The sequence below is a fragment of the Vanacampus margaritifer genome, chromosome 10, assembly GCF_051991255.1.
Source record: "Vanacampus margaritifer isolate UIUO_Vmar chromosome 10, RoL_Vmar_1.0, whole genome shotgun sequence".
NCBI classification, from domain to species: domain Eukaryota; kingdom Metazoa; phylum Chordata; class Actinopteri; order Syngnathiformes; family Syngnathidae; genus Vanacampus; species Vanacampus margaritifer.
Genome location: NC_135441.1, coordinates 25,103,584 through 25,131,370, shown reverse-complemented (window position 1 = coordinate 25,131,370; position 27,787 = coordinate 25,103,584). Strand labels below are relative to the sequence as shown.

Sequence of the window (27,787 nt, the reverse complement as noted above, 5' to 3'; positions counted from 1 at the left end):
AGAGAGAGAGAGAGAGAGAAAAGTTAGAGAAAGAGAGAGTGAGGGAGAGAGAGAGAAAGAAAAGAGAGCGAGAGAGGGAGAGAGAGAAGAGGCCGGCACAGTCAAGTGTGTGTGATGATGAAAGTGTGACGGTATAAAGCGATGCCACCAAAGAAGAAGAAGCCCATAAGACATTGCTGCAGTACATTCAAAATGTCTACATGCCCTTGTTGAAAAGCCAGCTTCTTGTGCTATAAAAAAATGAGACCAAGATAAATCATTTCAAAGTTTCCCCCCCCCCACCATTAATGTGACCTCTGACCTGTATAACTCAACTCAGAATCAATCAATCACATTCAAAAACTAAAACATCTGAACTTTAGTTGGGGGTTCATCAGTCACGCTTTAAATAGTGGCAGGCGTGTGCTGGCTCCCATTTAACATGTGTTCCAATATGGTCTAGCCCCAAATAAAGGTTTTAGTCCCAAGGGAAGGTTCTAGTCCAGAGGGAGCTCTAGTCCAGAAAGGTACTAGTGCCCTGGGAATGATCTAGTCCAGATCTAAGATTCTCATACAAAGAGGAGCTTCTAATCTTGACAGAAGACTGTTGTCCCCAGAGAGGGCTCTAGTCCTGAAAGAGGCTTCCTCGTCCTAACATAAGGTTTCAGTCCAGGGAAAGGTTTTTGTCCTGAGAGAAAATTGTTGTCCCAAGGGAGGGTTGAAGTCCCAATGGCAGGTTTTAGTCCCAAGAGAAGGTACAATGTCTGAGGGAGGGCACTGGTAAGAAATATAGGGTGTAATCCTAAATCAATGTTCTAGTCCCAAAGGAAGGCTCTAGTCCCAACCAGACCAAAAAAAAACTTCCTAGAACCAGAAGGTTTTAGTCCTGACAGGAAAAAAAATTGTATTCCCAAAAGATGAGGCTAACCAAAGGAAGTTCCTCAGTCATAGAGTTTCTAGACCTGAGAAAAGGTACTAGTCCAGAGAAAAAGGTTTTTAGTGTGATTGTAGTCCTGAGAGATGGTACTAGCCCTGAAAAAAAAAAAGGTTTTATTCCCAAAAGATGAGGTTAGCCAAAGGAAGTTCCTCAGTCGGAGAGGTTCTAGACCTGAGAAAAGGTACTAGATCCGAGAAAAAGGTTTTTAGTCTTGGCAGCGGATTGTAGTCCAGAGGCAGGGTCTAGTCCCAAGCACAGGCTAGAGTACAGAGAAGACATAATAGGTCTGAGAGAAGGTACTAGTCCCCAAAATAGGGTCTACTCCCCAATGCAGGCTCCTGTCCCAAATTAAGGGTCTCATCCCAATTGTAGTTTCTCGTCCAAATACGAATTTAATCTTTGACTACCAGAACCAGAACCAGATCCTGACATGTACAAGAGACGTGTGCCTTTTTGAATGAATCACACTAAACATCTACATTTTCCTGATTTTGAAATTAGAATGATAAAACAAATGAAGGAGTAACAATGGAGACGGACGAGCAGAATATTATTTCACGTCAAGCTTTCCAAGCTTGCACACACAAAAAAAAAAAAAAAAAGTTCAAATTGGCGTTGTGAGTGGTTGCATGTTTTGGAAAGACCCGTGTGGGGTAGCACCTGTGTTGGGGTTACACAAAGTTAAGTGTGTGTGTGTGTGTGTGTGTGTGTGTGTGCGTGTGTGTGTGTGTGTGTGTGTGAGTGTGAACGGGGGCATAGGCGGTCCTCGCCTTTAAGGGCATATTTGTCCTCGCCCCTTAATCAGACGAATGAAAGCTCGGCATTCTCCGCCGAGCTGGGAATTCAGGGATGGCATATTTACCAAACACACCCACACTCAAGTGACCTGTGTGTGTGTGTGCGTGCGTGCGCGCGTGTGTGTGTGTGTGTTAACGTCAAGGTGTGTAAAAGTCCACCTGTGTGATGTGCACCAGTGAAATGTGCTTTTTTTCCGCCCCTTTCACGAGAAGCAAAGTGCACGTCGACACACACGGGGAATGTTGGCCTCCGTGAGATGACTGAACACGACATCCAGTACAAACGATGGGGCGATTACCTCCGCCAAGGCCACAAGTGGACTTTTAATCATGGTTGGCAAACGGAAAGAAAAAGAAAAAACATAACCAATTCGCGCAGAAGTTAACGTTACCACGACGATTTTGGTGAGGTTTAGAATAAAAATGAAAAATGTGTACATAGTAGTAGTTTGACATAAGAGCTTAATTTTTTCCGTGACCAATCTCATAACGAGAATTACTCACGTCAAAGCATTTTTTCTCCAATTCAAATGAACGGACACAATGCTCCTTGTGTAAAGTCTGTTTTTTAAGTAGCCTAATAAAAATAGAGTAATAACTTGCAATCAATATTTTATTTTGTTTATTAAAATATACCGTAGTTTACCTACAACGTTTTAAACATAATAATAAAATTCATGTGATTTCTTGTATTATTCCACTTTTTATACCTAGATTTAACATTTTAAAACAACAAATGAAAAGAAAATTGTGTGCTAGCTTACAACATTCAACTTTTTAAAAACTTTTTGGAGATATTTTGAGACAAAAAAAACTTTTTAAAAGCATATTTTACCAATAATAGTATTAAAGCTATTGAAATTTATTTAATTGAACTAAATAAAAACGAGTTAATCACATCATGTTTGTAACTTTTAATTTATTTTTAAAAAAAATATATTGACATAATGATTTTAAAGTTAAAATTTGAACATTTTCTCGTAACCTTCTTATATAAGACATTTTCATTAAATCATTAAGACAAAACAAGGCCAGACTTTGGTGGCCACACCCCCAATCGAGTGGCGAACCCCCGCCGAGCAACCACAGACTTTTAGCGAGTGGCTGAGAAAAACTCAAGTCGACACATAACATCGGACCAAAACAAAAAGGAGAAACAAAAGACTCGATTCGGAGCGCAGGTGTGAACGGCTTCTTTCCTCGCGCTCTTTGTCGAGCCGTCTTTCTTCGGGGACGGCGATTGCGCCATGTGGGCCCAGTGAAGCTATATCAAATGATTGTGGTCTTAGAAAACAGCATTTGTCTCAAAGTTTAAAAATGAAACATGACATTGTTGACGGCAGCAGCAGTGTTGTTGTTTGCGCTTATGAAGAATCCCCGGCAAAATGATACGAGTCATATAACTCACATTTCCTTGTATCATCTTCCTATTGAAATGAATGGAAACGCCATCAATCCAAATGACACCAACAAAAATATTTGTATTGTGTCTTACAATTGGAAAAATGCCACTCTGCAGTATTTATAAAAACACGTATTATGATGTCATGCAATAATTCAGCGGGCATTTTGTGACGGGTGTCGTACCGACATAATATACCTTACCTAACTTGATGATGAAACAGAAGAGGGTCACAACTGAATGCGGAAATATGAGTCGTTTTCCAATGACGATTAAGTATTTACGCCTTTAAGTGTTTTTGTATCGTCTGTCTGCATGTGTTGCGAGTATATTTTGTTTTAAATTTTACAACACATTGTTTAAAGGTTTACAAGTACAACGCTAGATTTCAATTGGGAGTAGCATTAAATAATAAACTTTTTTTTTTGCAATGTTCGGCCAACGATTTGAATTGGAAGTTAATTGCGGAACAAAACCAAATCTATCGGGGATTGTTTGAAAGGCAAACATAAAAGAACACAAACAAATTCTTGACTAGTTAGCTGTTGTGTAAATGTCCTCTTTACAGCCGTGCATTCCTCGGAAGCTGTTTATCTTTCATTGTCGTCGTTGCCCAACGGTACAATTAAATGCATACACGGCTACTGTTTGTCAAAGAGCATCGGGGACGTTTATAGATGCCTTTTTTTTTTTTTTTTTTAAAGCTGATAAGAATCTTTGCAGTGACAAATACAAGGTTGTAAATCACAAAAAGGGGAGTAACCGAATAACAGGTGTGAAGAGGAAACTGTTTGTCTCCCCGTGTGGGTGGCTGCATTGCATTGCATTGCATTGTGTGTGTGCGCGTATCATTATAAAAGGTGTTATTGTCTTTTTTAACCTCCTATTATGCGGCTCAAACTGACTCATTTTAAAGCTGGAGAAAAAATACTTAAAGAATGTAAAAACAAAAAAAGTAAGATGGCCTCGCTCTTCTTTTTATTATGTCCTGTACTTTAGCTTTAGCATGTTAGCATCCATGGACCTTCACTGCGATGTATCTGTTGACTTTGATCCGATCCGACTGCGTGTAATGAATCCTGCCGGTGTTTTCCCCGACCACAAACACAAAACAACTGGAGCTAAGCGCCATCACACCTTTTCCTTTGGGGTTTTTGTTGCTGACGAGGCGACGATTACGCTATCAAATGTCACTTCTGTTTGGAGGAAGAGGACCCTGTGGCCATTTTTGGGGGTGTTGAGAGGGAAAGGTTAGCGCTGGGAAACCAGTTGTTGCAAGTAGGGAGGAAGACGGGTGAGTTTAACAAGCCTCCAAGCACTGTGCTGAGAATGACTTCGTCACCCGTGCGTTTGCAAAAAAAAAAAATGGGGAAAATAATTAGGCCCCAACACCAGTTTAACGAATCAATCTGAAATTGAGCCAAGCGTATTTCACAACAGGATGGACGGGAAAAGTCTCACGGCCCCATGCCTGAAACTCAACAGGAAGTCAGCTCTTTTGGTTTGAAACAGCCCTTTTTGATGCCCATCCAAGCTTCCCTTCTAGAGATCCAGTATAATATGATCTCCAGCAGCTGCCAAGTCAGAAATAAGAGACGGACAAGTGAGACTCTCATCAGCCGTGGCTTGTCTTTGAACGTCCGTGGGGCTTCATTGGAGAAGCTGCAAGTGACGGCAAAGCACTCATTCCACAGCGGAGACAGCAGGGCAGAAACCCCTATGATGTCAAACACAATAGTCGATAACGAGGTTTCTCGCCGCATACCTCCTCCAGGTGTACGGCCGCTTTGGCCTTCTTCAAGCAGGATATGAGAAGGACCCCGCCGATAACCTCCGTTTAGCTTGACTTACTTCAGACGTCCTGAACCCGACTGATGAGGAGGTTGAAGGGAACTGTTTTCAAAATCAACCCAGGTGAATGCAGGCTCTGGTAAGTCTATGCCGGCCATGCATAGAGTCAAGTTGAATCTCTCAAAAATCAACAGCAGACTAAACCAAAGTAAGCAATGTCATTGTATTATTTGTAAAATAATGTTATGCTACAACCAAAGTGCTATTGGCACTAGCTTCAAAATTAGCACTTTATTCATCCTTGACTTTTTATCAAAATATATATTTTTTCTTTTTTCTGGAGAGCTCAGTATTGTTCATTCGGTAATTTTACCGATTTGACATGTCATCATCATTGCTCTCCCTTTTTTTTTTGTATGTGGGTGATTATGTGTGTGTGTGCATTCATTAGTTCACCTAAAACATATTTCAAAAAAATCCCAGACCGTTCACCTAAACCGAACACTTCCAGCCAGAGTCGTGAGGCCGTCAGGAGACCCGAGGAAGGACCAAAGAAAAGAAAGGAAAGTGAAATCCAGCACAAAACATCAATCAAAACATTTCTGCTGGGAGCAAAGACAACACATCGAAAGCCCGTCGGTTTTAGTATTTGCTGCAATTCTGTGAAAGAGAATCACATGGAATACGAGGAGACCGGTCTGTCGCACAATCGAGCGTTTGTGCGACGATCAGTCACAGTCAGCCACCAGATCATGAGGGTGACTCGCGACATTGGGGAAAGGCGCGATCACACTTCACTGGAAAAAGTACATCACAGACAAGTACTGGGAACCTTAGACACCGCCTTGAGGCCGTTGCTGGGAGAAGTCCGCGAGGTTGCGGTTTTGACTGTGTCAGATCTACCTCGTAAATATTAGATTGCCACCCAAACCACATATGCCACTTTTAATATATGATTTAAGACGAGAGAAGGATCCAAGATTACAAGTACACAGACCCAAGGTTTCAAAAAAAAGGTTCTAGTACTGAGAGAAGGTACTAGTCCAGAGAAAGGGTCTAAGACCTGAGAGAATGTCTTGTCCTGAGAGAAGGTTGTCGTCCAGAGAGATATCTACAGTCCAGAGAGAGGATTTTATTTCTGAGAAGTTGTCCTGAATGAAGGTACGAGTCCCAACAGAAAGGTGTCATCCCAAGTAAAGGTATTAGTAATGAGACAAAGTAATATTCCTGTTCGAAGGTACCAGTAGCAAGTGAAGGTTCAAGTCCTCAAATAGGGTTCTCGTCTTGAAAACCGGGACTTGTGCTAAGAGACGGTGCGAGTCCTGGGATTGATGTTCTCGTCTTAAGAATAGATTTGCGAGAAGGTCCAAGACCAGTGAGAAGGTTGTATTCCCGAAAAAGAAGGTACTAGTCCCAAAATAAGGTACACGATTAGGTACTAGACACTAGAGACTGCTGAGAGAAGGTTGTAGCCCAGAAAGCAGGTTGTAGTTACTGAGAGGAGGTTACAGTTCCAAAAGGTTTTAGTCTTGACAGACTGTCTCGCCCAGGAGGAGTTATGGTGCTAGTACCAATCGAAGGTTTTTGTCCCGAGAGAAGGCACCAACCCTGAGAGATCGCACTCGTCCAGAGAGATCGAATCTTTTCCTGCTGTTACTTCCTATTTCAAAGTGGAAACCGAAGAAGACAAACTTACCTCGGCTCCCGAGTACTTGTCCGTGCAAACCACCAGATCATCCAGAGACACAGTTTGGGCCACAGGCATGTTCAAAAATTGGAGGCGAAAAATTTCCTGTCGTGTCGGAGCATCTGGGAGAGGAACGTAGACGATTCGGTCGAGGCGACCTGGACGCATCAGAGCCTGCGGGATTCAAAGAGGACACGGGGAATTAAGCGCTACACTTTGAGGGCTGCCTCAGAAAATCATTTGTTGAAAATTCAGTTTCATGAAGCAACATGGAATTCGGTACATCTCTACTATGAATAGACCCATAAGAAAAGTCTCAGGAGGCCATGCCCGAAAAGACACAGGCATATTTTGGTTTGAAGCAGACGTTTCAGGGTCATTTTGGCTTTTAACCCTGGAGAACCCACGGGGTCAAATTTGGCCCCTATAAATTCTGCTACTCAAATAACAAAGACCTTTTTTTTCTTTTACAAATTTAACTTCAAAAGTCCAGAGTGCCACTTCTGACCCCTACATGGGGTCATCTAGTGGATGAATATTGCACTTACATGAGCCAGAGTGGTGGTGACAAGATGGCTGGCAACATGCTGTTTTTTGAGCTAGAAATCAATCCAAACAAAACCATCTTCTCAGAAAACCATCAGATGGTAAAATTGTGTTTTTTTTTTTTGTTAATCTATTTCGTACCATGTTGCAGAATGCCTAGGAGTATGTTTTATATTTTTTTTTGATAAATTAGCAACTCTGAGCTAGTTAAAAAAAAAGCGTTAAATTGAAAAAACATATATTTTGGTGTTCAGTGAACTTATAGCAGTCATTTAATGTATAATTCATAATTTTTCAAAGAAGAAAAGGGTTCTTGGGTTCTCCAGGGTTAAGACAAATTTGTCGAGATAATTTATTCGATTTCACCAAATCGTGACCACATGCAGGACACGAATGAGAGACGCACAAAACACGAACTGTACAAGTCTGACATTAAAGTTTCAATCTCATTTCACAGTCATTTTCTAGAGCCATCCTCAATGATGACTTGCCTTCAAACTAAATTCTAATAAGCAGCATTTCATGTGCTCCATGTGCTGTTTTGGTTAGCAATGGCGTTCAAATGGGCTCCGCGGTTCAATTTTGTCGCAATGGCATCTCTGTATGGTGATAATTAGTTACTAAATATTCTATTTTTCCCCAAGGGCAATAGGGAAGCATCTCTGAGAGTGGCAATTCCCAATCAAGAGACAATGTTTAGTACATAAGGAAATGTACAGTATATTCTGCTCTGGAATGAACAACGAACCATTGGCTGTCTGTCCACTGTAAGCCCTCCATCCACATTATAGAGTTTTTCAAATTCAGCCCCCCCGTCTATGAGAGTAGGGGGCCACTATATCCACATTCAAGAATAAACTCCACTCCTGAGCTAAAGTAAAACTAGTTAGTCCACTTAAGTGGCCGCCAAGTTGGCGTTATCCGACTGATCCTCCACTTCCTATAGATCATTTCTGCGTGACCCCAAAACAGTTCCTAAGTAGCCGAAAGCCGCGGCTGTCTCGCTTGTCAGACGTCGTTAAGTGGCGGGCGCCTCTCCGACACGGACAAGCAGACGGACAGACAAGTGCGCCTGTCTACGAGAGCGTCACTCGACCGTGCGCAGAAAAGCACGGTCTTAAAAATAATGCCACAAAAAAAAAAATCATAAAAAAAAAAAACCAGCTTGATAAGAAGTATCTTGAAAGACAAGGAACAAGCATATTTTCCCTTGATTTGAGGTCTAAATCTTGGTTCGATTTTCCTTTTTCTTGTGACAACTACGCCGCCTTCTGATCCACAAGCCGTCCAGATTGGCAAATGGACGTGGTGAATTGTTTCTTGTCAAACATCTTGAAATCGATGTGGAATCCGCGGGAAAATAAGCATCAATTGGTGATGACAGTTTCATTGTTGTTCTTGTAGGACGGAGCCCCCCTCGCCGAGGCCCAGACGGGCCCGGCTCACCGCGGCGCTGCACTCCGCAAGACGGGAGACGCGAGACGTGCGGGAGGTCGTGTCAGAAGTGATCAGCCCGGGCCAGAACAGGAATTTTTTTTTTTGTCCTCTCACTGACACGCTTCATCGTAACACACAGTTTTTTTTTTTTATAGGAGCAACTAGAGCTCATCTCTGACATGTTAGCATTTTGGCTAATAAAGCAACTAAGTTCTCAACTATCCAAGTAAGTATAAGTGAGTAAATAAGTAGGTTAGTAAGGTACGTTTTAAAGCGAATTCTTAAGTAAGTACGTCCACAAGCGAGTTGTAAGTTTGAAGAAAGAACATTTGTAAGTTAGGAATCTGTCAGTAAGTTTGTAAGTATGTTAGCTGGTTTGCAGGTTCCAAAGAAAGTTTTTAAGCAAGTTGGCCAGTAAGTACGTTCCTAAGTAAGTAATTTGTAAGTTTGCGGTTAAGTAAATAAGTTCGTAAGCAAGCAAATTCAAAAGCTCATGAGTTCTCAACCAAGCAAGTTCGTAGAGAAGCTCATTGCTAACTATGGTCGGAAGTTTGAAAATAAGCTAGTAAGGTAGTGTAAATTCATAACTATGCTAGTTTACGTTAGTTACTAAGTAAATAAGTTGATAGGCAAAAAGACCTTTGTAAATAAGTAAGGTCCAAGTAAGTTCCTAAGTAAATAAGTCGGACGCAAAGTAAGATTGTAAAATCTAAGAAAGCAGTAAGTAGTCAAAGATGGAAAATAAAAAGAAATGAAACTAGGATGGCCATCCGGAGCGAGTCCGCCTTTTGTTACCACGGCGACTAGACCATTGCTTGAAAGTGTTTCTGAAACTTCATGGTTGGAGAACCTTCATTATTATGTACAGTAAATGACACCGATTGCTATATCTGAGTGGTGAGCAAATTCAGAATGAGCTGCTCAGAGACACATTTTTAGAAATAGAATGCCGTTTAATGTCCTACTTGATAGGCAGGCAGGCACTCCAGAGATCCAACTATTTATACCAGCAACTAAAAAGTCACTTTTCCATAATGTCACCTTTCAAGTTTGACTCCAAGTGCAAAACTGACCAATCAGAACTAAAAGATCAAGCTTGGTTGTGCTCCTTGAAATTCCCCCTGCGTGCAAAGCATGCAGGACGGAATCGGCAGCCTTTTGTCTACGGTTTCCTCATTCCCCCTCTGGATAAGCAATTTCCATTTCGCAGGGCGTGATGGACACTTTTCCAGCCTTTTATCTGCTGTTTTTCCTGTGTTTGCACGCGGAACACGAGAGGCTGCAACACAAGCAGTTCGCCTCGGGGAACCGCAGCGTGGCCCGGCGCTGACAAAAGGAACGGCCGATCACCAGAGGAAATCTGGTTTTTCAGGTCTTGGGATTCTTCCACTGTGGTTGTTAAGAGACCATCCGCAGCAGTACAAAAAATAGAATGTATAATTGTGGATAGGACATGCAGTAGTTGTTGATCAAGAGCTGGAAGCTGACTATGAAAATTCGAAAGCATGAGCTAAAGTGTTTAACTCTGCCAAGGCCGAACAATAATCCAGGTTTGTTGGAATGTTGTCCTCGCTTCCATATAACTGTGATATCATCATATCAATGAAGCTAATTTATAAAAGGCCCCCCACATTGGCATTCCATACCTTGGCAGCTAGGCAGGGGGAATATCTGCCATTTTTAAGTCAAAAAATGCAAGCGGAACTACATTGGAGAAAAAAAAATCATTTCTGAAGTGGCTCTGTTGTTAACTCTTTGACTGCCAGACGTTTTCAGAAAAGGGATGCCGTGGGTTGCCAGCCGATTTAAGCATTTTGACTGATCTTTCAAGGTCCACAGAAAATTATGTGTTTGGACTATGGAAACACACATACTACCAAACGAAAGATTGGACTCTCATCTTTCATCAGAAAAAAAAGTTTGTTTCTACCTTATTCCGTTTTTCAGTAATCAACAATAGAAAATGGTTAGTTTCACCTCTGTTTTGAAACAAACGTATTTTAACGTCTTTGGCACTCCTCCGTAGGATTTTACTAAACGTTATTTAACGTTTTTGGCAGTCAAAAAGTTAATAAATGAAGTCCAGGGCTAAAATCTGCATATCTAACGAAGGGAAATTTCTGCTCCAGTCCTGTAGGTGCCAGTAATGCCCATCACTGAATGGATGAAAACTGCTAAATAACCAAAGAAGCAGCAGCCACGTCTGTGCTCTTTAGTGGGTACGCTTTGTGTCAACGGTTATGCAGGTTCGGAGTCACACTGGTTAGACATGAATGTATTATTTCAAGTGAACTAGAATGTCCCTCCATCAAGCGTAGTCAACTGTGAGGCAAGACGTGCTGACTGCTCATCAGAAATAAAATTCGCACCATAACAGGCTGGCCATTTTTCAACGATCCTGCTAGCTAACAAACAAACACAAGCCCTTTTGTGGAGAGCAACAACAAGCCCACTAAGTCGAATTTGTCACAGCTCTTCCCGGCGCATTAGTGAGCATTGCCGCTGCCTTTGTGTGCGGAAGGTGAGGTCGGGGGCATTTCGGGACGGTGACCAGCCGGGGGGGCACTTCCTGAGTCGTGCTCCCCTGGCACGACTGTCAGCGCAAACCCGCTAACCTCGTGCTGGCAGATGCTCCCAAACAGAGCGAGGAACAAATGCACAATTCATTGATAGGACTTTGCTCATGAGACAAGTTCATGAATTGTGGCGTAAAAAATATCTTCAACATGTGCGACGTTTGGCTTAATTACATTTCCCTTCATCAAAAACATTGCAGGGTTTTTTGGGGGATCTGGAACGGATTAATGGCATTTCAATTCTTTTCAACTTTACAAGTTTGGTCATGGAACAAATTTAAATCACAATTTAAGATACCGCATGGTGATTAGGGAGTCGGGAAAAGAGCCAAACTCCAGGACATTTCAAGCTGGAGACTTGTTCAAGTTGGAGTCCATCTTAGAATAATATGTTCAAATCAGTGGACTCAGCAGGACCTCGTCTGGTCAGCAAAGCATCCCAGAGTAGCTACGGAAGAAATTTCCTGACGTCCGGGCGCCAAGGGTTCCGTGGCGCAGAACCTCAGCTTCCAGACTGTTAAACTCATCTGACTACCCTGGAGAGAGGGAAGGGCTTTCCAACCTCCTCCCTTGGCCACCCTCCCTCGCAACCACCCAGCCGACATTTCCTGCTCTCGAGGATCCAAAAGGAGTGGCGACAGGGGGGGACAATAGTTGGCAAGCTGGTTTGTTTTATAACCCAACGTCTCAGTGCCCCCAGACAGACCACTTGACAACCCCGACAAGTGGCGTGGCCCGCGGGAGACATCCTGGACAGACGTCAAATTCTCCACAGTCCCGACAAGTCTACGCGAGGATTGCGTCCACCTTGTTGCACATCTGACACGAACGGCGTCACTGCACGTCAGCCATTAGTAATTAGAAACGCCTCGGGCTAGGAAATGTGCTTCTATATGACGGAGGAAGCACAGAGATGCCGCCGTAGGAAGTGCAAACCTGATTGGAATGGCAGACTGGAGTTGGAGATCAAATCCTCAAATTTTCCACTTTTTGTGGTAATATCTTTTTTTTTTTTCCCAGGAGAGCTCAGTATTGTTCATTCGATTTGACATCATCATTGCTCTCCTTTTTTTTAAAAAACAAATAAATAATAAAATAAAAAATAAATAAAAATAAAATAATAAATGTTTTTATTTTTTTATTTATTTTTATTTTTTATTTTTTTTGTGGTAATATCATCACAGGAACTCAAATGAGACACGACTGTTGTCTAAGAATATTTAAAAAAAAAACGCCAGATTCTGACTGAAAACCAACACAGTTTCAATAATACCCCCGTTCGCAAAAGTTTGAACCGATTGGTCGACTAATTGTGAAAGACCTGAGCAGTGCGCAAAAAAAAGGCAAATAACAACGGCGGTCATTCCAGACATTCTAAATAATCCCTCATGACAGATGACTTCCTGTCTAGGAAGACCCTCAAGACCTCCTTGCGCAACCCGGAATGCCGAGAATCTTCAGTTCACAAGTGTTGCTGCCGAGGGAATTCGAACCCTCCCTTGGCTACATGAGTTTACAAACAGACACCACTCTACTTAAGTGTCTTCTTCCTCGATGGCGCAACCGAGATCTTTAGACCTGGCACTCGGCATGCGCATCATATCTACAGGTTCTAAACGCGGCACAGGCACGATCTAACCGCCATGTGTACCTTGAAATGGCAATTAAAAAGTTGCCTACTTTTGAGAGCAAACAACAAAAGTAACATTGCTGTTCTTTAGTGGTGCAACGGATCAGCGATGATCCATGGTCGGTTCGGATCCGGCCCCACGGTTCGGACCGTCTACAATCCGCGGATTGGTTGGGAGGGTTGATGGCAATGCAAATAGCCTTAGCTTTAGCATACTTTGAAATTGGCCCACATCATGGCATGATGGCTAGCTTGACTTCCCTTTTAGACGTTTGTAGTTTTAAATGACATTAAAGTTGCGACGGCCAAACGACATCAACACAACGTTATCCCGAACTCATATTCAATCACTAATTTAGGACGCTAAGAAACCGCTAATTAATTACGCCATCGTTGTATAATACGGCAGTAGTCTCCGACGTAAGTGGCTACTGGCTAGCTGTTAGCATTACCTACGGGTGTTTGGCTGGTAGCTGTAAATGAGTTTTGGCAGCTGGTGACGGGCTTACTTGAATTATTTTTCTTTCAATATTTTTTTTTTTGGGGGGGGGGGGGTGTTAGCCATGACAAGCTTTGGCTTTATTCTGCCTCTTCTCGAACCAAAAACTTTGTATGAGATTTTTTATTGACTTTGATTGTACTTGTTAAATCAAATGTGACGTGCCACCATCACATCAGAGTTTGTAATTAACCAAAAGCTAATGTAAGAAGTAATTACTGTAATTTGCGCACCACTCCCCATATATATATATATATATATATATATATATATATATATATATATATATAGCATGTACACACATGATAGAACACAATTTATGGCAAAATGTTTGGTGGAGCCCAGTTTGAGAAGCACTGCTTTCGGAATCACTGCACATGTTTACAGCTGCTGGCTTGCTCGCGGAGACACAAGTGGACTTCCACGCCTGAAGGCATTCGCCGTATGCGGTTTCCTAACCTGTCCGCTCGCAATCCTCGGAGGCCTTGATGAGTCACGCTGGCTGAATGAAGGGCCACCCCAAATTTCCGCTATGAGAACCGACAAGTACTCTATACTTAACAACTAGTGGCCCTTCCCCTAAAAGATGCTATACCCAAACCATATTGTATTGGTTCCATTCATTTAACATTTATTTATCCAGGTAATAAATGCCGTTGAGAAAATAATTTCATTTATGATGCTAACCTGGCTGAAGACAGTAGAGTAAAAAAATAAATAAAAAGCAAAATAAAAGCAAAAATATAAACATTAAAAATACCTTCGTCAAACACATTTTTAAACCCTATTGCGAACCAAAACAGCAGTACCCATAGTCTCACAGATGAATGTTTTTTTTCACGTGCTGAAAAAAACAAAGGCACATAAATTTGATATCCATAACTAGCCAAGTACTTTCGAAAGATTTCAGAAACCCTCCCACAAGAAAAAAAAAAAAAAGAAAAGAATCTACACATAAACAATAAAAAGACAATTTTTGCAAGCATGATGGATATTTATGATTGATATTCCGACGGTACATTAAAAATGACATTATTATATTATAGCAGTTATGTGAAGATATTGCACGTTATATTTCATACTCACACACGTAAACCGGCACAAATAAGGGCAAGAAACGAAGCGTTGATTGAAATGACTTTGACGGGACGAGCTAATGATGCTAATGATGCTAATGGCGCGTGTGTTGATCTCTCCCTGAGGCTCAGCACCATTTGATCACATTCTACAAAATGGACGACTTGTACCGACATGCACCCATGTTCCGTTCACACCTCAAATGGCTTTTTAGAGGTCCTTCAAGGACCATACCAACTTTAGCAAAACATGATTTATAAACATCCCCAATGCTAATGCTAGCAGTTAATGTAAATTTCCACTGACAGGCTATTGCTAATAGAAAATTAGCATTGAGCACCAGGAGTGATATTCTTTAAAAAAAAAAGAAAAAAAGAATATTCACACACAATGGCTGTATTAACAAATACAGATACACTATTTATTCTTGCTAATCTGTGAAAAATGATTAATTCATTAATAAAGCTCTGCCACAGCTTTCTTCTTCTACTCTTCTTATATTGTGTGTAAGCCATGCATGCACGGCACCACACTGCCCCTAAGAGGCCAAAAGCAGGAAGAGCCATTACCTATTTTTTATTTTTTTTTGCATTGCTATTATTTTAATGTATTACTATTTTACTTTGTTTGTTATTTAATTTCAGGTTGCTCTTTCAAGTTGCATTTGTGTTGAGTTTTGGTAGTCAAATAAATATCAAGCTTTGAAATCAATGAGTAATTGTGATTTCAATATAATTTAAGGTTTTTAGAGTTTCCACTATTTTTTTAATATATAGTCCACTAAAACACGTATTTCATTTTTTTAAATCCTCTTTATTATTTTGAAAGTTTTTTTTTTTTTTTGGAAAGAGGTGTACACCTCAGGGCTCTTTGAACTTTTATGGCGTGTGTGCGTGACAGAGGGGTCACACTCATATGGACACTATTTAAAAAGGGGCCGTGACAAAAGGGCAAGAGAGACACCCACCGTCCACTTGTTTCCCCGCAATTAAGCCCCCGGATGTGTCAAAACATCTCAAGCAATAAAAGCGGCTGGAAAAAAGGGCAAGATTATTATTACAGGAGGGCGGAGAAAAGCAGAGGAAATGAAAGCGAGGCCATGTTGAAAAGTGGACTCTTTGGAGGCCATCATCATTTCCAAAAAAAAAAAAAGCAGCAGCAAAGTGTCTGCCATAAAACACATGTATGTTTGTTTTACAAAGAGCTGTTTCCTGAGAGCTGTCCGCAGTTCTCCGCTGGCTTTTCAATGGAACTGGCCTTCAGTGTGAACGTCTCCCGGTTCCTGTGGGCACCCTGCACATTCCTGACTGGACTGGACTGCCGTGGAATCAACGCAAGGCTGTCTGGCCAGCGCAGCACAAAACACACATTCTTCATTAATTGAGCTCGAGCTAAGCGGCAAGCCCTCCGCGCGGGCCGGCCAATCACAGCGTAGCGGGGAAAGGGTAGGCTGGCCAATCACGGAAGCTGAATGGAAAGGCACGCCTTGGTCGGCTCTAAGGTAAGCAAATGGAATTGTATGTGAAATAATGCTAGGCTATTGTTAGCCCAAGCATGTTTCATCTAACCAAAAGCTAATGTTACGCTAAACCTAAAATTATGCTAACGTTTTGCTAACACTCAGTATCAGTAATAGTTCATTTGGCAGTTTTCCCCTCTGAAATTGCTTATTTAATATGTATTTATTCATTGAAAAAAACAAGCTTTTAAATTAAATTATTAGTTAATTATTTTTATTTCTTTTTCTCTTTGCAAAGGATCAAATAACATTTAAAAAATACCCATTTTTACATATGTAGCCAAAACTTTAGGAAACGATTTCAAATAAAAATTGGTTAATTAATTGGTTGTAAATCATAAAATAAATGTATGAGTAAAAATACATTTGGCTAATATTTTTCAGCAAGCACATTCAGTACAAGTGATTTTATGCGTATTTAATATGTATTTATTAATTGAAAAAACAAGCTTTTAAATTAAATTATTGGTTAATTATTTTTTATACCCCCCCCATTTTTTTATGCAAAGGATCAAATAACATGTTTAAAAAAAAACATTTTTACATATGTAACCAAAATTTTAGAAAACAAGTTCAAACAAAAATTGGTTGTTAATCATAATATAAAAATATTTATAAAAAATACTTTTAGCAAACATTTTTCAGCAAGCACATTCAGTACAATCAATAATTTTTAGTATTAATTTGGTGAAGCTAAAAACGACTTGAGCAATTATGCTATTAGGCTAACACATTACAAATACATTAGTTGGATAAAACAATTGGTTCGTTAATTACAATTTATCGTAATTAATGCAGTTGGAATAAGAGTCAATTATTTGATCATTTTTTATGAAATTATTTGTCAACTGTCGATACCACAGTCTCTATGGAAACCAACATCAGTCTATCAAATTTATTGTATGTTAGTCCTAAGTGCAACTGATAAAGAAAGAAAGAAAAATAAAGTATCTCTCTAATTGCTGTTTCTTCCGCGTACGGACACATACACATACAACATAAACAGCAGTGCTGCTGAGTGACACAACCGACTCGGCCGGATCCGTTTCCACTTCCGTGAAATCTAAACATTGGTTTTTGTTTACCCTCATCCTGAGCTGGGACTTGAGCCCGGCCAGCCTGGCGGGAGTGTGTGTGTCAAGAGAGAGATAAACAAGAGATAAAAGACAAATCAAGATTTTTCAACATCTTACTACCACATGGCAGATTCTACGAGCTGGATGAGAGATGTGCTGCATTTTCGCCTTGTACTATAAAAAAAATGAAAAATAAATAGGCGGAGATACAAGACTTGGGACTTTAGGCTTTGGAGGAGGGACAGGACACACAAAAAGAAAAATTCCCCACCCAGCATGTGAAAACCTGTGTCAGATTTCCTCATTGACAAGGTCACCCTCTCTCCGTGTCGCCTCAATGCCTCCACTCCGGTAACCCAATCTGCTGTAGCAAAAAAAAAAAAAAGAAGAGTTTTTGGTCGCACCAGAAGACTTGAACCGTTCCCCCCAGTCGGTGTCCATTATTCCACTTTCCACTTGCGTATGTTTGTGCACGAGCATCTCTTCTTGCTCTCCTTTTACACACTTTTTTTTTAAGGTAGTATCTTATCATAGGTCACTTTTGTGACAACTCCAGCACGATGATCAGCTAAAAAAAAAAAAAAAACAAAAAAAACTACAATTCATGTTTACTTTCAAACTCTGCTAAATTACCAAGCAACATTTAAGCACATTTCAATCATAATTTTTACTTTTTATTTTAATAATAATTTTAACTCATCCATTATAACGTCGCTGCTATGCGAAAAACACTTGCGTCTATATTTTTACATTTTTACGTTTTTGGGATGTCTACATTCAGTTTCATTCCAGAAAGCATAAAAATGTAAAAAAAAAAAAAAAAAAAGAAAAGAAAAAAAAATAGACATAAGTGTTTGTGTTTTTTTCGTGGTAATTTCCCCCCTATTTTTATTTTTATTTATTTTTTACATTTTTACGTTTTGAAATTACAAGGAGGCTATCATGCACTGTCATTATGATTCCAGCATTTGGAACAAAGTTCAGATGCCCTATACCCCCCCCCCCAAAAAAAAAGAAGAAAAAAACAGTTTTGGTCAAAATCAATCCCGAGCATGGTGAAGGAAAGAAATTCAGTTGGAAACGATTGGAGTGTGCTTTTTTGTTTCTTTCCTTTTTGGAGGCAAGGTAGGCTATGATGCACGATTCATGACGATTGCTGCATCACAAAAAGACGTCAAAGCACTCCTTCCTATTCATGTCTCAGCCAAGCTCTGCCCAATTCGCCCAAACACATTTTAGGACTTTTAGAGTCCCAATGAACCCGATGTCAGCAGCCACTGTCAGGAATGAAGAATTATATGTATTTTCTCTATTGAAAGTCATGTTGATCGGAGGAGTCAAGAGGGTCAAGCAAGAAGCAAAAACAAAACACGGCACAAAGGAGCGCGTAATGAAGACAGGAAACGGGAGAAGAACGGAGGACTCGGGAGGCTTTCAGACAAGAGGCGGCTTTTCCACAGCGCCGACCAGCGAGGCCGACACTCGAGCCGTCTGAATGGGAATCAGATCATCTGTTAACACAAGGCTGGCTCGGCTGGCCCCGATCCTGACATGGATAGGACACTTCCTCTTACAGTTCCATGTAATGGTGGCACAAATGGTTGCCGTGGCGACCGGCTGTTCCGTCCAACCGAGAGCAACAGGTGGGGCTGCGCTAAACTGCAAGCTTAAGTTGTTGTTCCGCGTGAAAGGTACCAAACGGAAAAAGGAAACTATAGTTTTCATGTTTTAGGTCAGCATGGCGGATATTTCCACAGATATTGACATTTTCATGGATTTTTCACAGTAAATTCCGTAGAGTAAATTTGACTCTATTAAGAGTCGGACCGAATAGACTCAGTTTGAGAGTAATATTTACATTTGGAAGAGAGTAAAATAAAGAATTGAAAGGGAAAAAAAAATATGGAAAAAAAAAATAAAAGTCACTCAAGGGTTGAGGAACAAACTTTTGTTTTCAAAAGTTAAATAAAAACAAATTGTTTTCTACAGTAAATAAAGTATTCCAAAATTTCTAAATATGCCAAGTATTACATCTTTACTGATCTTAGTTTTAATTTCAAACAAAAACAGAAGGTGCAGAGAGTTCCCAGACTCAGCATAATCACTGAAAAAAAATTAAAATAAAATAATAATAATTACATTTAAATTAGTTCCCTGAAGTTAACACTTTTTTTTAATAGATCTATTATCGGCCATATGATTCTTCAAAATGGCCGATGCGGATATTCACTAAATTGCTGAATATCGGTCTGGCCGATAATTGTTCTCCTCTAAATAGAATCAAATTGAATCTAAATAGAGTCAAATTTACAGAATTTACTGTGTAGGTTCAACAAAAGGTGTCAAAGTGGAGAGTGACCAAAATGAATAATCTATCAAAATATTTTCAATATTACCATTTCAGATTTTCACACATTTGGGATCCAAATCAATCCTGATATTCGCAGTCTATCATACACTGTCGTCGTTCCGTAGTGGATTGAGGCCCAAAAAAAAAAAAAAAGCCTTCAGCTTGGCCCGTCTGCATGATCAAATCCAAACATGCTCAAAGCCTTAAACACTAAAAGCCAAGTCGACCATCTCCACAGGTGTACACATTTTACAACCAATTGCTCATTTGCATATTTCATACTGCAATGCCTCAAGAATTTGTTTGATTCCCTTTGAGCTCTAAATCAAAACCTGCTTGTCATTTCTACACACGCTGCGGCATCCTCTTGTATTATTAAGTATCCAAAACCAGGGGGGGGGCGAGTGCACCACAACCCCAAAACTTCCCCTTTCCTCTTGGAGGGGAAGCCATTTTATTGTGTTCCGCGGAGGGGGAGGGGGGGGGGGGGTAATTACTTGAATGAAAGGCTTTTCTCAAAAGCTGCGGTAATTACTAGATGCACGGCGAGAGGCTGGCGGAGAAAAAGGAGGAGGAGGAAGGGGGGGGGGGGGTACTGAAAGAAAACATGACAGGCAGGTATTAAAAGTCAACGGGTGAGGCAGGAAGGAAGCGGCGAGCGGGATGTGTTGTAACAGAGAGAATGCTCAGCCGGCGTTTTGGGCCTGGGGGCGTGGCCTCGTGGACACCAATCACACATCTGCTCCCGAGCTATCCGTTTGCCGATTTATACAACGACCTCTTTTCCTCATTTTCCCCCCCCTCGCAGGGAACGTCCTCCATCGCATTTGCCAATTTTTGACCTCAAAGACACACACACGGAAGTCAACGGAATAAAGCCGAGCAAGTGTCATTACCGTATTTAACTGTAGTATTTGTGATTTGAATGAGTGCCAGTGAAACGGATTCATGTTGTCTGTTTCTTAGTGGAAATAAAATTCCTAGCCACTTTTTTGAAAACTTGCCACTAGCGAGGTTGGTTGAGGTGAAAAATGTAGCAAACTAACGTACATTTGTCAAGTAGCTATAGCATGCAGTTAGCTAGCTAGCTATGCCTACACGCTGAAAATGCGCATTTCTAGGTTGCCTCAATTTAGAGAACAGCTGATGATGTTATTTAGATTCCGCCGGGTGAGGTCGTGCTGTGGAAAGGCCCCAGGATACAGTCCATAGATTTGAAGCGGATATATTTACACAGCTCTAACGTGTAGACAATAAGGATGATGCTAGACAATGTAGCATGGATATTTAGGGTTGTAAAAATAATATTAGATTGACAGTTGACTGGGACACCATTTCAAGTCAATAGAATATTTTTCATTATTTTGAAGATGATGTAACTCAAAGGAGCAGCACAATGATTTCTGAAGACAACTAAACCATTATGTCTGGTCATTTACAGAAAAACTTAATCATGCAACAAGACAATGACCCAAAACACACTGCCAACACAACCAAGCCCTTCATCAAGGGGAGAAAAAGTGGAAACGGTCAATCCCCAGACATGAACCCAATAGAGCATGCATTTTGCCTCCTGAAGAGGAGACCGAAGGAAGAAAACCGCAGAAACAAACGAACTGAAAGAGGCTGCAGTAAAGGCCTGGAAAAGCATTTCAAATGAAGAATGCGACAATCAATGGGTCACAGGCTTGACACAGTTATTGCAAGTGTTATGCCACCAATTATGAAATATTATTCACTTAAGATGAACTCATTCACTCACAGCCATTTTGACTGAAGCAACCCCCTTTGCTCCTGGCTGTTTTGTTGGATTTTGACTGATTTGGCAAGTTCTACGGAATATTGTGTTCCATTGCTATAAAAACATGGAACCTACCAAAAGAAGGATTAGTCTTCTTTCATCAGGAAAATAGTATCTTTTTATCTGTTTCAGTTTTGTAGCAATTAGCATTAGAATATAGCCAAGTTTCTTCATTATTCACAAACCTGTTCAAAACACAGGGGAAAAGAGCTTCTTGCAACATAGCCCTGGTTGATCTCTTATACTCTGCTGCCACCTGATGGCCGTTTTAGTAATAACTACTATTGCTTTAAGTGTCCTCTTCAGTTCAGAGGCTACATCAAAGCCTTCTGTATGCTCTTGCATTAAAAAAACAACATAAAAACGTATAAATACATTTTTGGGACCATGGCAATATTTTAAATAGAACGTTTTTATACGTTTTTGGGAGCAAATGAGTTGAATTATGTATTCTCCAATAATTTTCTCTTTCTCAAATTTACAAGACACGTTTAATGACATAATTGGCAAACAAAGACAGGTAGAACGTAAGAAAACCGGAGCTGAGATTCGAACGCTGAACCTCAGAACTGTGAAGCGGACTTGCTAAACCACGATTCCACCATTCGGCCCAGGCCTAAAGTGAGATGTCAAAGTGGCAGTGAGCAGTTGGCTTAAACGAACAGTTGTCAGTCGCAGCGTTAACGAGCATGTCCGTCCATCAAATGATCTTTTTACACACTCCCCCCCCCCCCCCTGCTCGATCCTGACCTTGGAGAATGGCCCCTTCAGATGCCCCGAGAAGCCCCCACCCCCCCCACCCCCACCCCGTTACACGGCCGACCTTGTCAAAGGCTCGCCTGTTGAAGACCCGTGTGGAAAAAAAAAAAAAAAAAAGGTGTGCTCTTAGCTTGTTATGTGACACGCCGGGGAGACGGGCTACAGGAAGGTGAGGGGAGGAGGCGGGTGGGCACGCGGGGGCAACAATGGCTCCTCTCATGTCGGGAGGGCCCATCCGTTAAGTGTGTTTTCCTGCAATTTGAGAAAGTGGAATCTAGTCAAAATTGGTGTCCTCTTGAGTTCCGAATGCCTCAAGTTATGTGGCCGGAGAGGGGTGGGGTTGGGGGGGTGGGGGGGGTGCTCTATAATCAATGCCTTGGACTGCAGCTTTCCATGGCGGTGCTCATAAGATGCCACACAAATGATTCTCCACCGTGAGAGATCAACAGGTGTGCCACTGTTAGATAGCGGACTGGTGCCGGGTTATTAACACGGAGTGACGGGCCGGTGACACAACTTTAGAAGGAATGTAAGACTTTAGGTAGCCCAAGTTAAAGATAACCTGGTTTGGAAATGTTAGTAAAAGTCTCTGCTCATAATATGCAACTCCAAAACCCAAACTATCAAAGTTAATTTAATTCAAAGGAATAATAAATAATCGGCAATTTCAAGCCAATTTATATCTTGTGTACATCTCTCATTAACTCATTCACTCTCAGCCATTTTCACGGAAGCAACCCCCTTCGCTCCCGGCTGTTTTACTGCATTTTGACAGATTTTGCAAGGCCCACAGAATATTGTGTTCTATTGCTATAAAAACATGGAACCTACCAAAGGAAAGATTAGAGTCTCTTCTTTCATCAGGAAAACAAAGTATATGTGTTTCCGTTTAGCATCAATTAGCATTAGAATATAGCTAAGTTTCATCATTTTTCACAAACCTGTTGAAAATATTTGGGAAAGGAGCTTGTTGCAACATGGTCCTGGTTGATCTCTTATACTCAGCTGCCACCTGCTGGCCGTTTTTTGTAATAACTACTACTACTATTGCTTTAAGCGACCTCTTCATGTCAGAAGCTGTATCAAAGCCTGCTGTAGGGTCTAGCATAAAAAAACGAAAAACTAAAAAATTAACTATTTAAAAAAATGCTGATAATCAATCTTATTTAAGTCTTTTTTGTGGAACCGATCAATGGTCGGACAAATTAAGATAAAGCATAAAACGCTAAATATCGTCCGATCCAGCCAATCTGATCGGAGTAAAGTCTACTACAGAGTAATCCGGTTCCAAGCAAAAAAAAAAAGCACAAACTTTCCAAGTGCACTTTGCCGTTGTGTCACGCGGGGCAGGGCGTGTCCAGTCAAACAAAGCTGACCCATCCAAATGTAATAAAGACATTATGTAACATAATAACACCATAAAATAATACGCCGAGAAAGTAATCAATGGAATACTCGCACAAGGTGCAATCCTATCTCCACGAGTCATACTGTATATCCTCCTCTTATTTTTTTTTCAGTCTCCTGACCTTGGCTTGGGCGCAGTGAAACCCAACACTGCCCAGCGAGCAGCAGCGACAGTCTATTTCAGTATTTTTCTTACAGTAAAAACAACCCCCCCCCCCCCCCTCTCTCCCCGTAATTGAATCGCTAGCCGGACGGAGACTGCCAGACGTGACCGCCTGCACGCTCCCGTCACGGCGGTTGAAGAACAAGCTGCTTAATAAGAATCATCATCTTGCGGCTAGCGCGCTTAGCACAATGTTTTTATAGGACTTTGCACTGCCAGGCTTTCAACGCCAAGTCCACTTTGGTGTTAGGACTTTCTCAAAGCAAATTGCACAGCAGATACCATCAATGTATACATTTATTCAAGAAATGAATGGTAAAATTCAGCGAGATAAAACTTGCTGAAAGGTGGACTTTTATGATATTGAAGCGACTTTAGCAGTCAACATTTCCACAGCTTTTTGGCCAAGTTGCTGTTCGGTAAAAATCTAAACGGAATGGTTGTCAGTGTGAGGTGGCAAATCCAGGTCCAGAAAGTAAAAACCTTTCCACAGTTTGACTTTAGGCCCTGATGCTAGTTAGCTCGCTAGATAACTCCCTAGCAGGTAAACAAGCACAATGAAAGTTAGCTAGGAAGCTAGCTAAATAGGACTTAAAAGTAAAAACCCTTCCACAGTTTGGCTTTAGCCTCTGATGCCAGCTAGCTATCTAGCTAACGCCCTAGCAGGTAAACCAGCACCATAGGAGCTAGCTAGGGAGTAAGCTAGCTAGCACCTGGGGCTAAAGCCAAACTATGGCATAAAGTAAAAACCCTGCCACAGTTTGGCTTTAGCCCCTGATGCTAGCTAGCTTGCTAGCTCCCTAGCAGGTAAACGAGCACCATGGGAACCAGCTAGGGAGTTAGCTAGCTAGCACCTGGGGCTAAAGCCAAACTGTGGCAGGGTTTTTACTTTCTGGACCTGGATTTGCCACCTCTGATGGTTGTAGACAGTGGACCTAGCATTTTTTTTGTCATCGGTGGCGGTAGTAAGGGTAAACATGAATTTGAAATGATATTCATGTGTTTTTAATGAGAAAAAAGTACCCTGTTATATTGCACTTTCTAAAAACATACAGAAACGACATTAACTCATTCACTCCCAGCCATTTTCACTGAAGCAACCACCTTCACTCCCGGCTGTTATACTGGATTTTGACTGATTTTGCAAGGCCCACAGACTATTGTGTTCTATTGTTATAAAAAGATGGAACCTACCAAAAGAAAGATTAGTCTCTCACTTTTCCATCTGTTTCCGTTTTGCAGCAATTAGTATTAGAATATAATTAAGTTTAATTAATATTCACATTCCTGGTGAAAACACTGTCAAAAAAAGCTGACCTTGGTTGATCTCTTATACTCTGCTGCCACCTGCTGGCCATTTTGTAATAACTGCCATTGCTTTAAGCCAAATCTTCACGTCTGAAGCTGCATCAAAGCTTTCTGTATGCTCTTGCATAAGAAAAAAAACCCAAAAATATGTTTTTTGGGAGTGAATGTCAAAGTAATAAAAAACGTATTTACATGTTTTTGGGTTTGAATGAGTTAAAAGGAATGTAAAGAATTCTGTCCTTTTTTTTTTAAATCACACTTTTTCTGACAAAATTGTTTCTTCTGGCGTCCCAGAAAAAAATTCAAATAAATTAATGTTTAAATAGCTAACTGCAACGAGGTGGAGCACGAATGACGAATCTGATTAGATTCAGATTCTTTTTTACGGCTCTATCATGCAAATGCAAAAAAACAACTTAATCTTCAAGTAGAACTTTTTTTTGTCACTTGTTTATCACTGTGCAGAATGTACAACCGCGATGCAACCCGGTGGACTTGCAGCGCGTCTTCTCCGCGCCAGAGCGCCACGCCTCAGCTTGTGTAACAACTCCGGATCTCGGTGATTCCCTTTTGGCACGGACGCAACAAGCCTGCCTTTCTAAAGATAGATAAACAGGTCTATTCACATGCTGTCAACTGCTTCATCTCCCCATCAACAAACCGCAAAACTGAAAAGTCTCCGCTTCTTCCGACAACAAGCCTCGCCTTCGCCGCGCCGGTTCAACGTTAGGATTTCCAAACGCGTGCGAAGGCGTAAAACAAAAACAACCAAAATGGAGTTCTGGATAGTGTAGACTTTTGCCAAGATTGAACTTGAAAACTAATATGTAATGATGAGACACATTTTTCCAACCACTTTGAGGCCGATCAGCAGTGAGGGTTCTGACAAGAATGAGGCAGTACAGGTAGCCCCTTTCACCCCCCTTTTCACACTGCCAGTTGGAATTTTCCTACTTTGATTTTCCTGATGTCACCATTTTGTATAAATGGCATTAAAAAGATATGAACACGTCATTTTGTATATTCTCTTTTCATTTTGCGATGAAATTGCTGTCCACCCTGTCGTTATGGGGTGACTGGCCGTTTAAGAAAATTGTCTTTTTGTCAATGGATGTTAAAACAGTGGATAGTTGCAGAGTAAATGCTTACACATGTTCATGATTTCCATCATACTTGGATGGTGTCAAGCTCGTAGAGAAATATCAATTGATGGACAAACATTTTCCAAAATTGAAAATGAGGTCAACTGTGCAAAGTCAATTTGCTACATGCAGTCCATTGTGTGCTTAATCTAAAACTCATTCACTGCCATTGACGACTATAGACGCCAAAGGATCCAATTTTAATGGGCTGGCAGTGAATGAGGTAATTATTTATTTTTAATGTGAGAGATTGACCATTCCATGTACTCAATCAGAAAAATATGAAGTTTAATGGAAAATTTCAGAATTTTGGGTGAAGGCAAAATTTGACGTTTCCACCCCCCCTCAATCCAAGATTTTCTGCAAAAGTCCGGAGGAAATTGTAGCCGATATCACATTTCTGTCTTCAAATGGGAACGCCATACAACAGAATCCCTAATATGGCCAACAATTGGCATTCATTTAAAAAAAACAAAAAAAAAAAAACAAAGCAACATCTGCCATCTGCTTGCAATTGGAGCTGAGATCTGTTCTCTTCACAGATAGGAATCTTTTTGGGGTTGCAAAACGCTCTGCGATGAGGGTCCCTGCACTAATTGTCCTCTCTTATCAGAGTTGCGTCCTGTGTAGGCCACTTAGCAAGTTTGTGTGGGGAGGCGGAGAAAGAAAAAAAACGGTTTGCTAAAGGCATTTACAGTAATGCGTGTAAAACGCGATGTGTGGGGGTTCCATGAATGTGCAGCTATCGCATAGTGTGTGTGTGTGTGTGTGTGTTTAAGGCAGTTGTGATTACAACTTTGATAAGGCGCATGTTGATGTTCTGTGGAAAAGCGCTTTTGTCTGTGGAGCGTAACAGCGCCCTTGAAAGTGGTGAACCTGCGCTGGGTAAATACACACGAGCACATACTCAACTGGCATCCAGGCAGGCCTTCGTTTTGAAAGGCTGAGAATACGTTTTTTTCACAATTCCCAGGACAGGGTTAAGGATTCAAGGAATGATTAGCATTTTTTTTTTTTATTATATAGTAGAATCAAGCTCCAAGCTCCATCCATCCATCTAGCTATTGTAGCGATCTAGCTATCCAACCTAGCTATATACCACTGACCTGAATATATGACTGGATAGCCCGTGCAAGCCGTTGAAGTCACAGGGCGGCCATCTTGCTCCTCCCACCTCGCGAGCAGACTACTGTATAAACTATACGGTATGCGTACAGATGAGACATATACAGCTTGTAGGCAGTTAAAATAAGGCCGGTTGGGGAGGTGGGGGATAGTTAAAATACGCAAAACGGTAGTGGACGATATATTTTGCTTTGAAGACCCCCTTTTTCTTTTATCGCTCAGTTCCTTAGACCCCAACATTAGATTTGGCACAGGCATCTTTAATTTAAAAAAAATAAATACACAAGCTTCCTCCTGCAAACATCATTAAGCATATAATTTATAAATGTATTTAAGGCAAGTTGTAAAATGTCTTAAGTCCTCTTGTTTATGAATAATACATTTAAAACACCATAAATCAAGTACTGTGTCAAATATTCTCTAATTTCAATACTGTAAATGTATAGGATCGTATGCCGAGAAAGCTTTCTTGGGAGGAGTAATATGGCGGCCTCGCGACTTCAAAAGTCTTGGCCTATCGGCTATCCAGTCATATATTCAGATCAGTGCTAGCTAGCTATTGTAGCTATCTAGCTAGCTAGCTAGCCTAGCTATTGTAGCTATCTAACTAGCTAGCCTAGCTATTGTAGCTATCTAACTAGCTAGCCTAGCTATTGTAGCTATCTAGCCTAGCTATTGTAGCTATCTAGCTAGCCAGCTACTCTGTCTGTCTGTCTTATCCTTGGAGTTGGTCCGTGACAACAACATATGGTACAGTACTGTACAAAAATACAGATCAT

The 27,787-nt window shown here is 41.0% G+C and overlaps 1 protein-coding gene across 1 annotated transcript in view; it reads right to left on the bottom strand.

Annotated features, from left to right (window-relative positions):
- afg2a (AAA ATPase AFG2A) overlaps positions 1-27,787 on the bottom strand; it is a 105,273-nt gene that overhangs the window by 9,635 nt on the left and 67,851 nt on the right. The window contains exon 16 of the mRNA XM_077577350.1: positions 6,603-6,767. Within this exon, the coding sequence (XP_077433476.1) occupies positions 6,603-6,767 (165 nt within the window). The remainder of the gene's footprint in view (positions 1-6,602; positions 6,768-27,787) is intronic.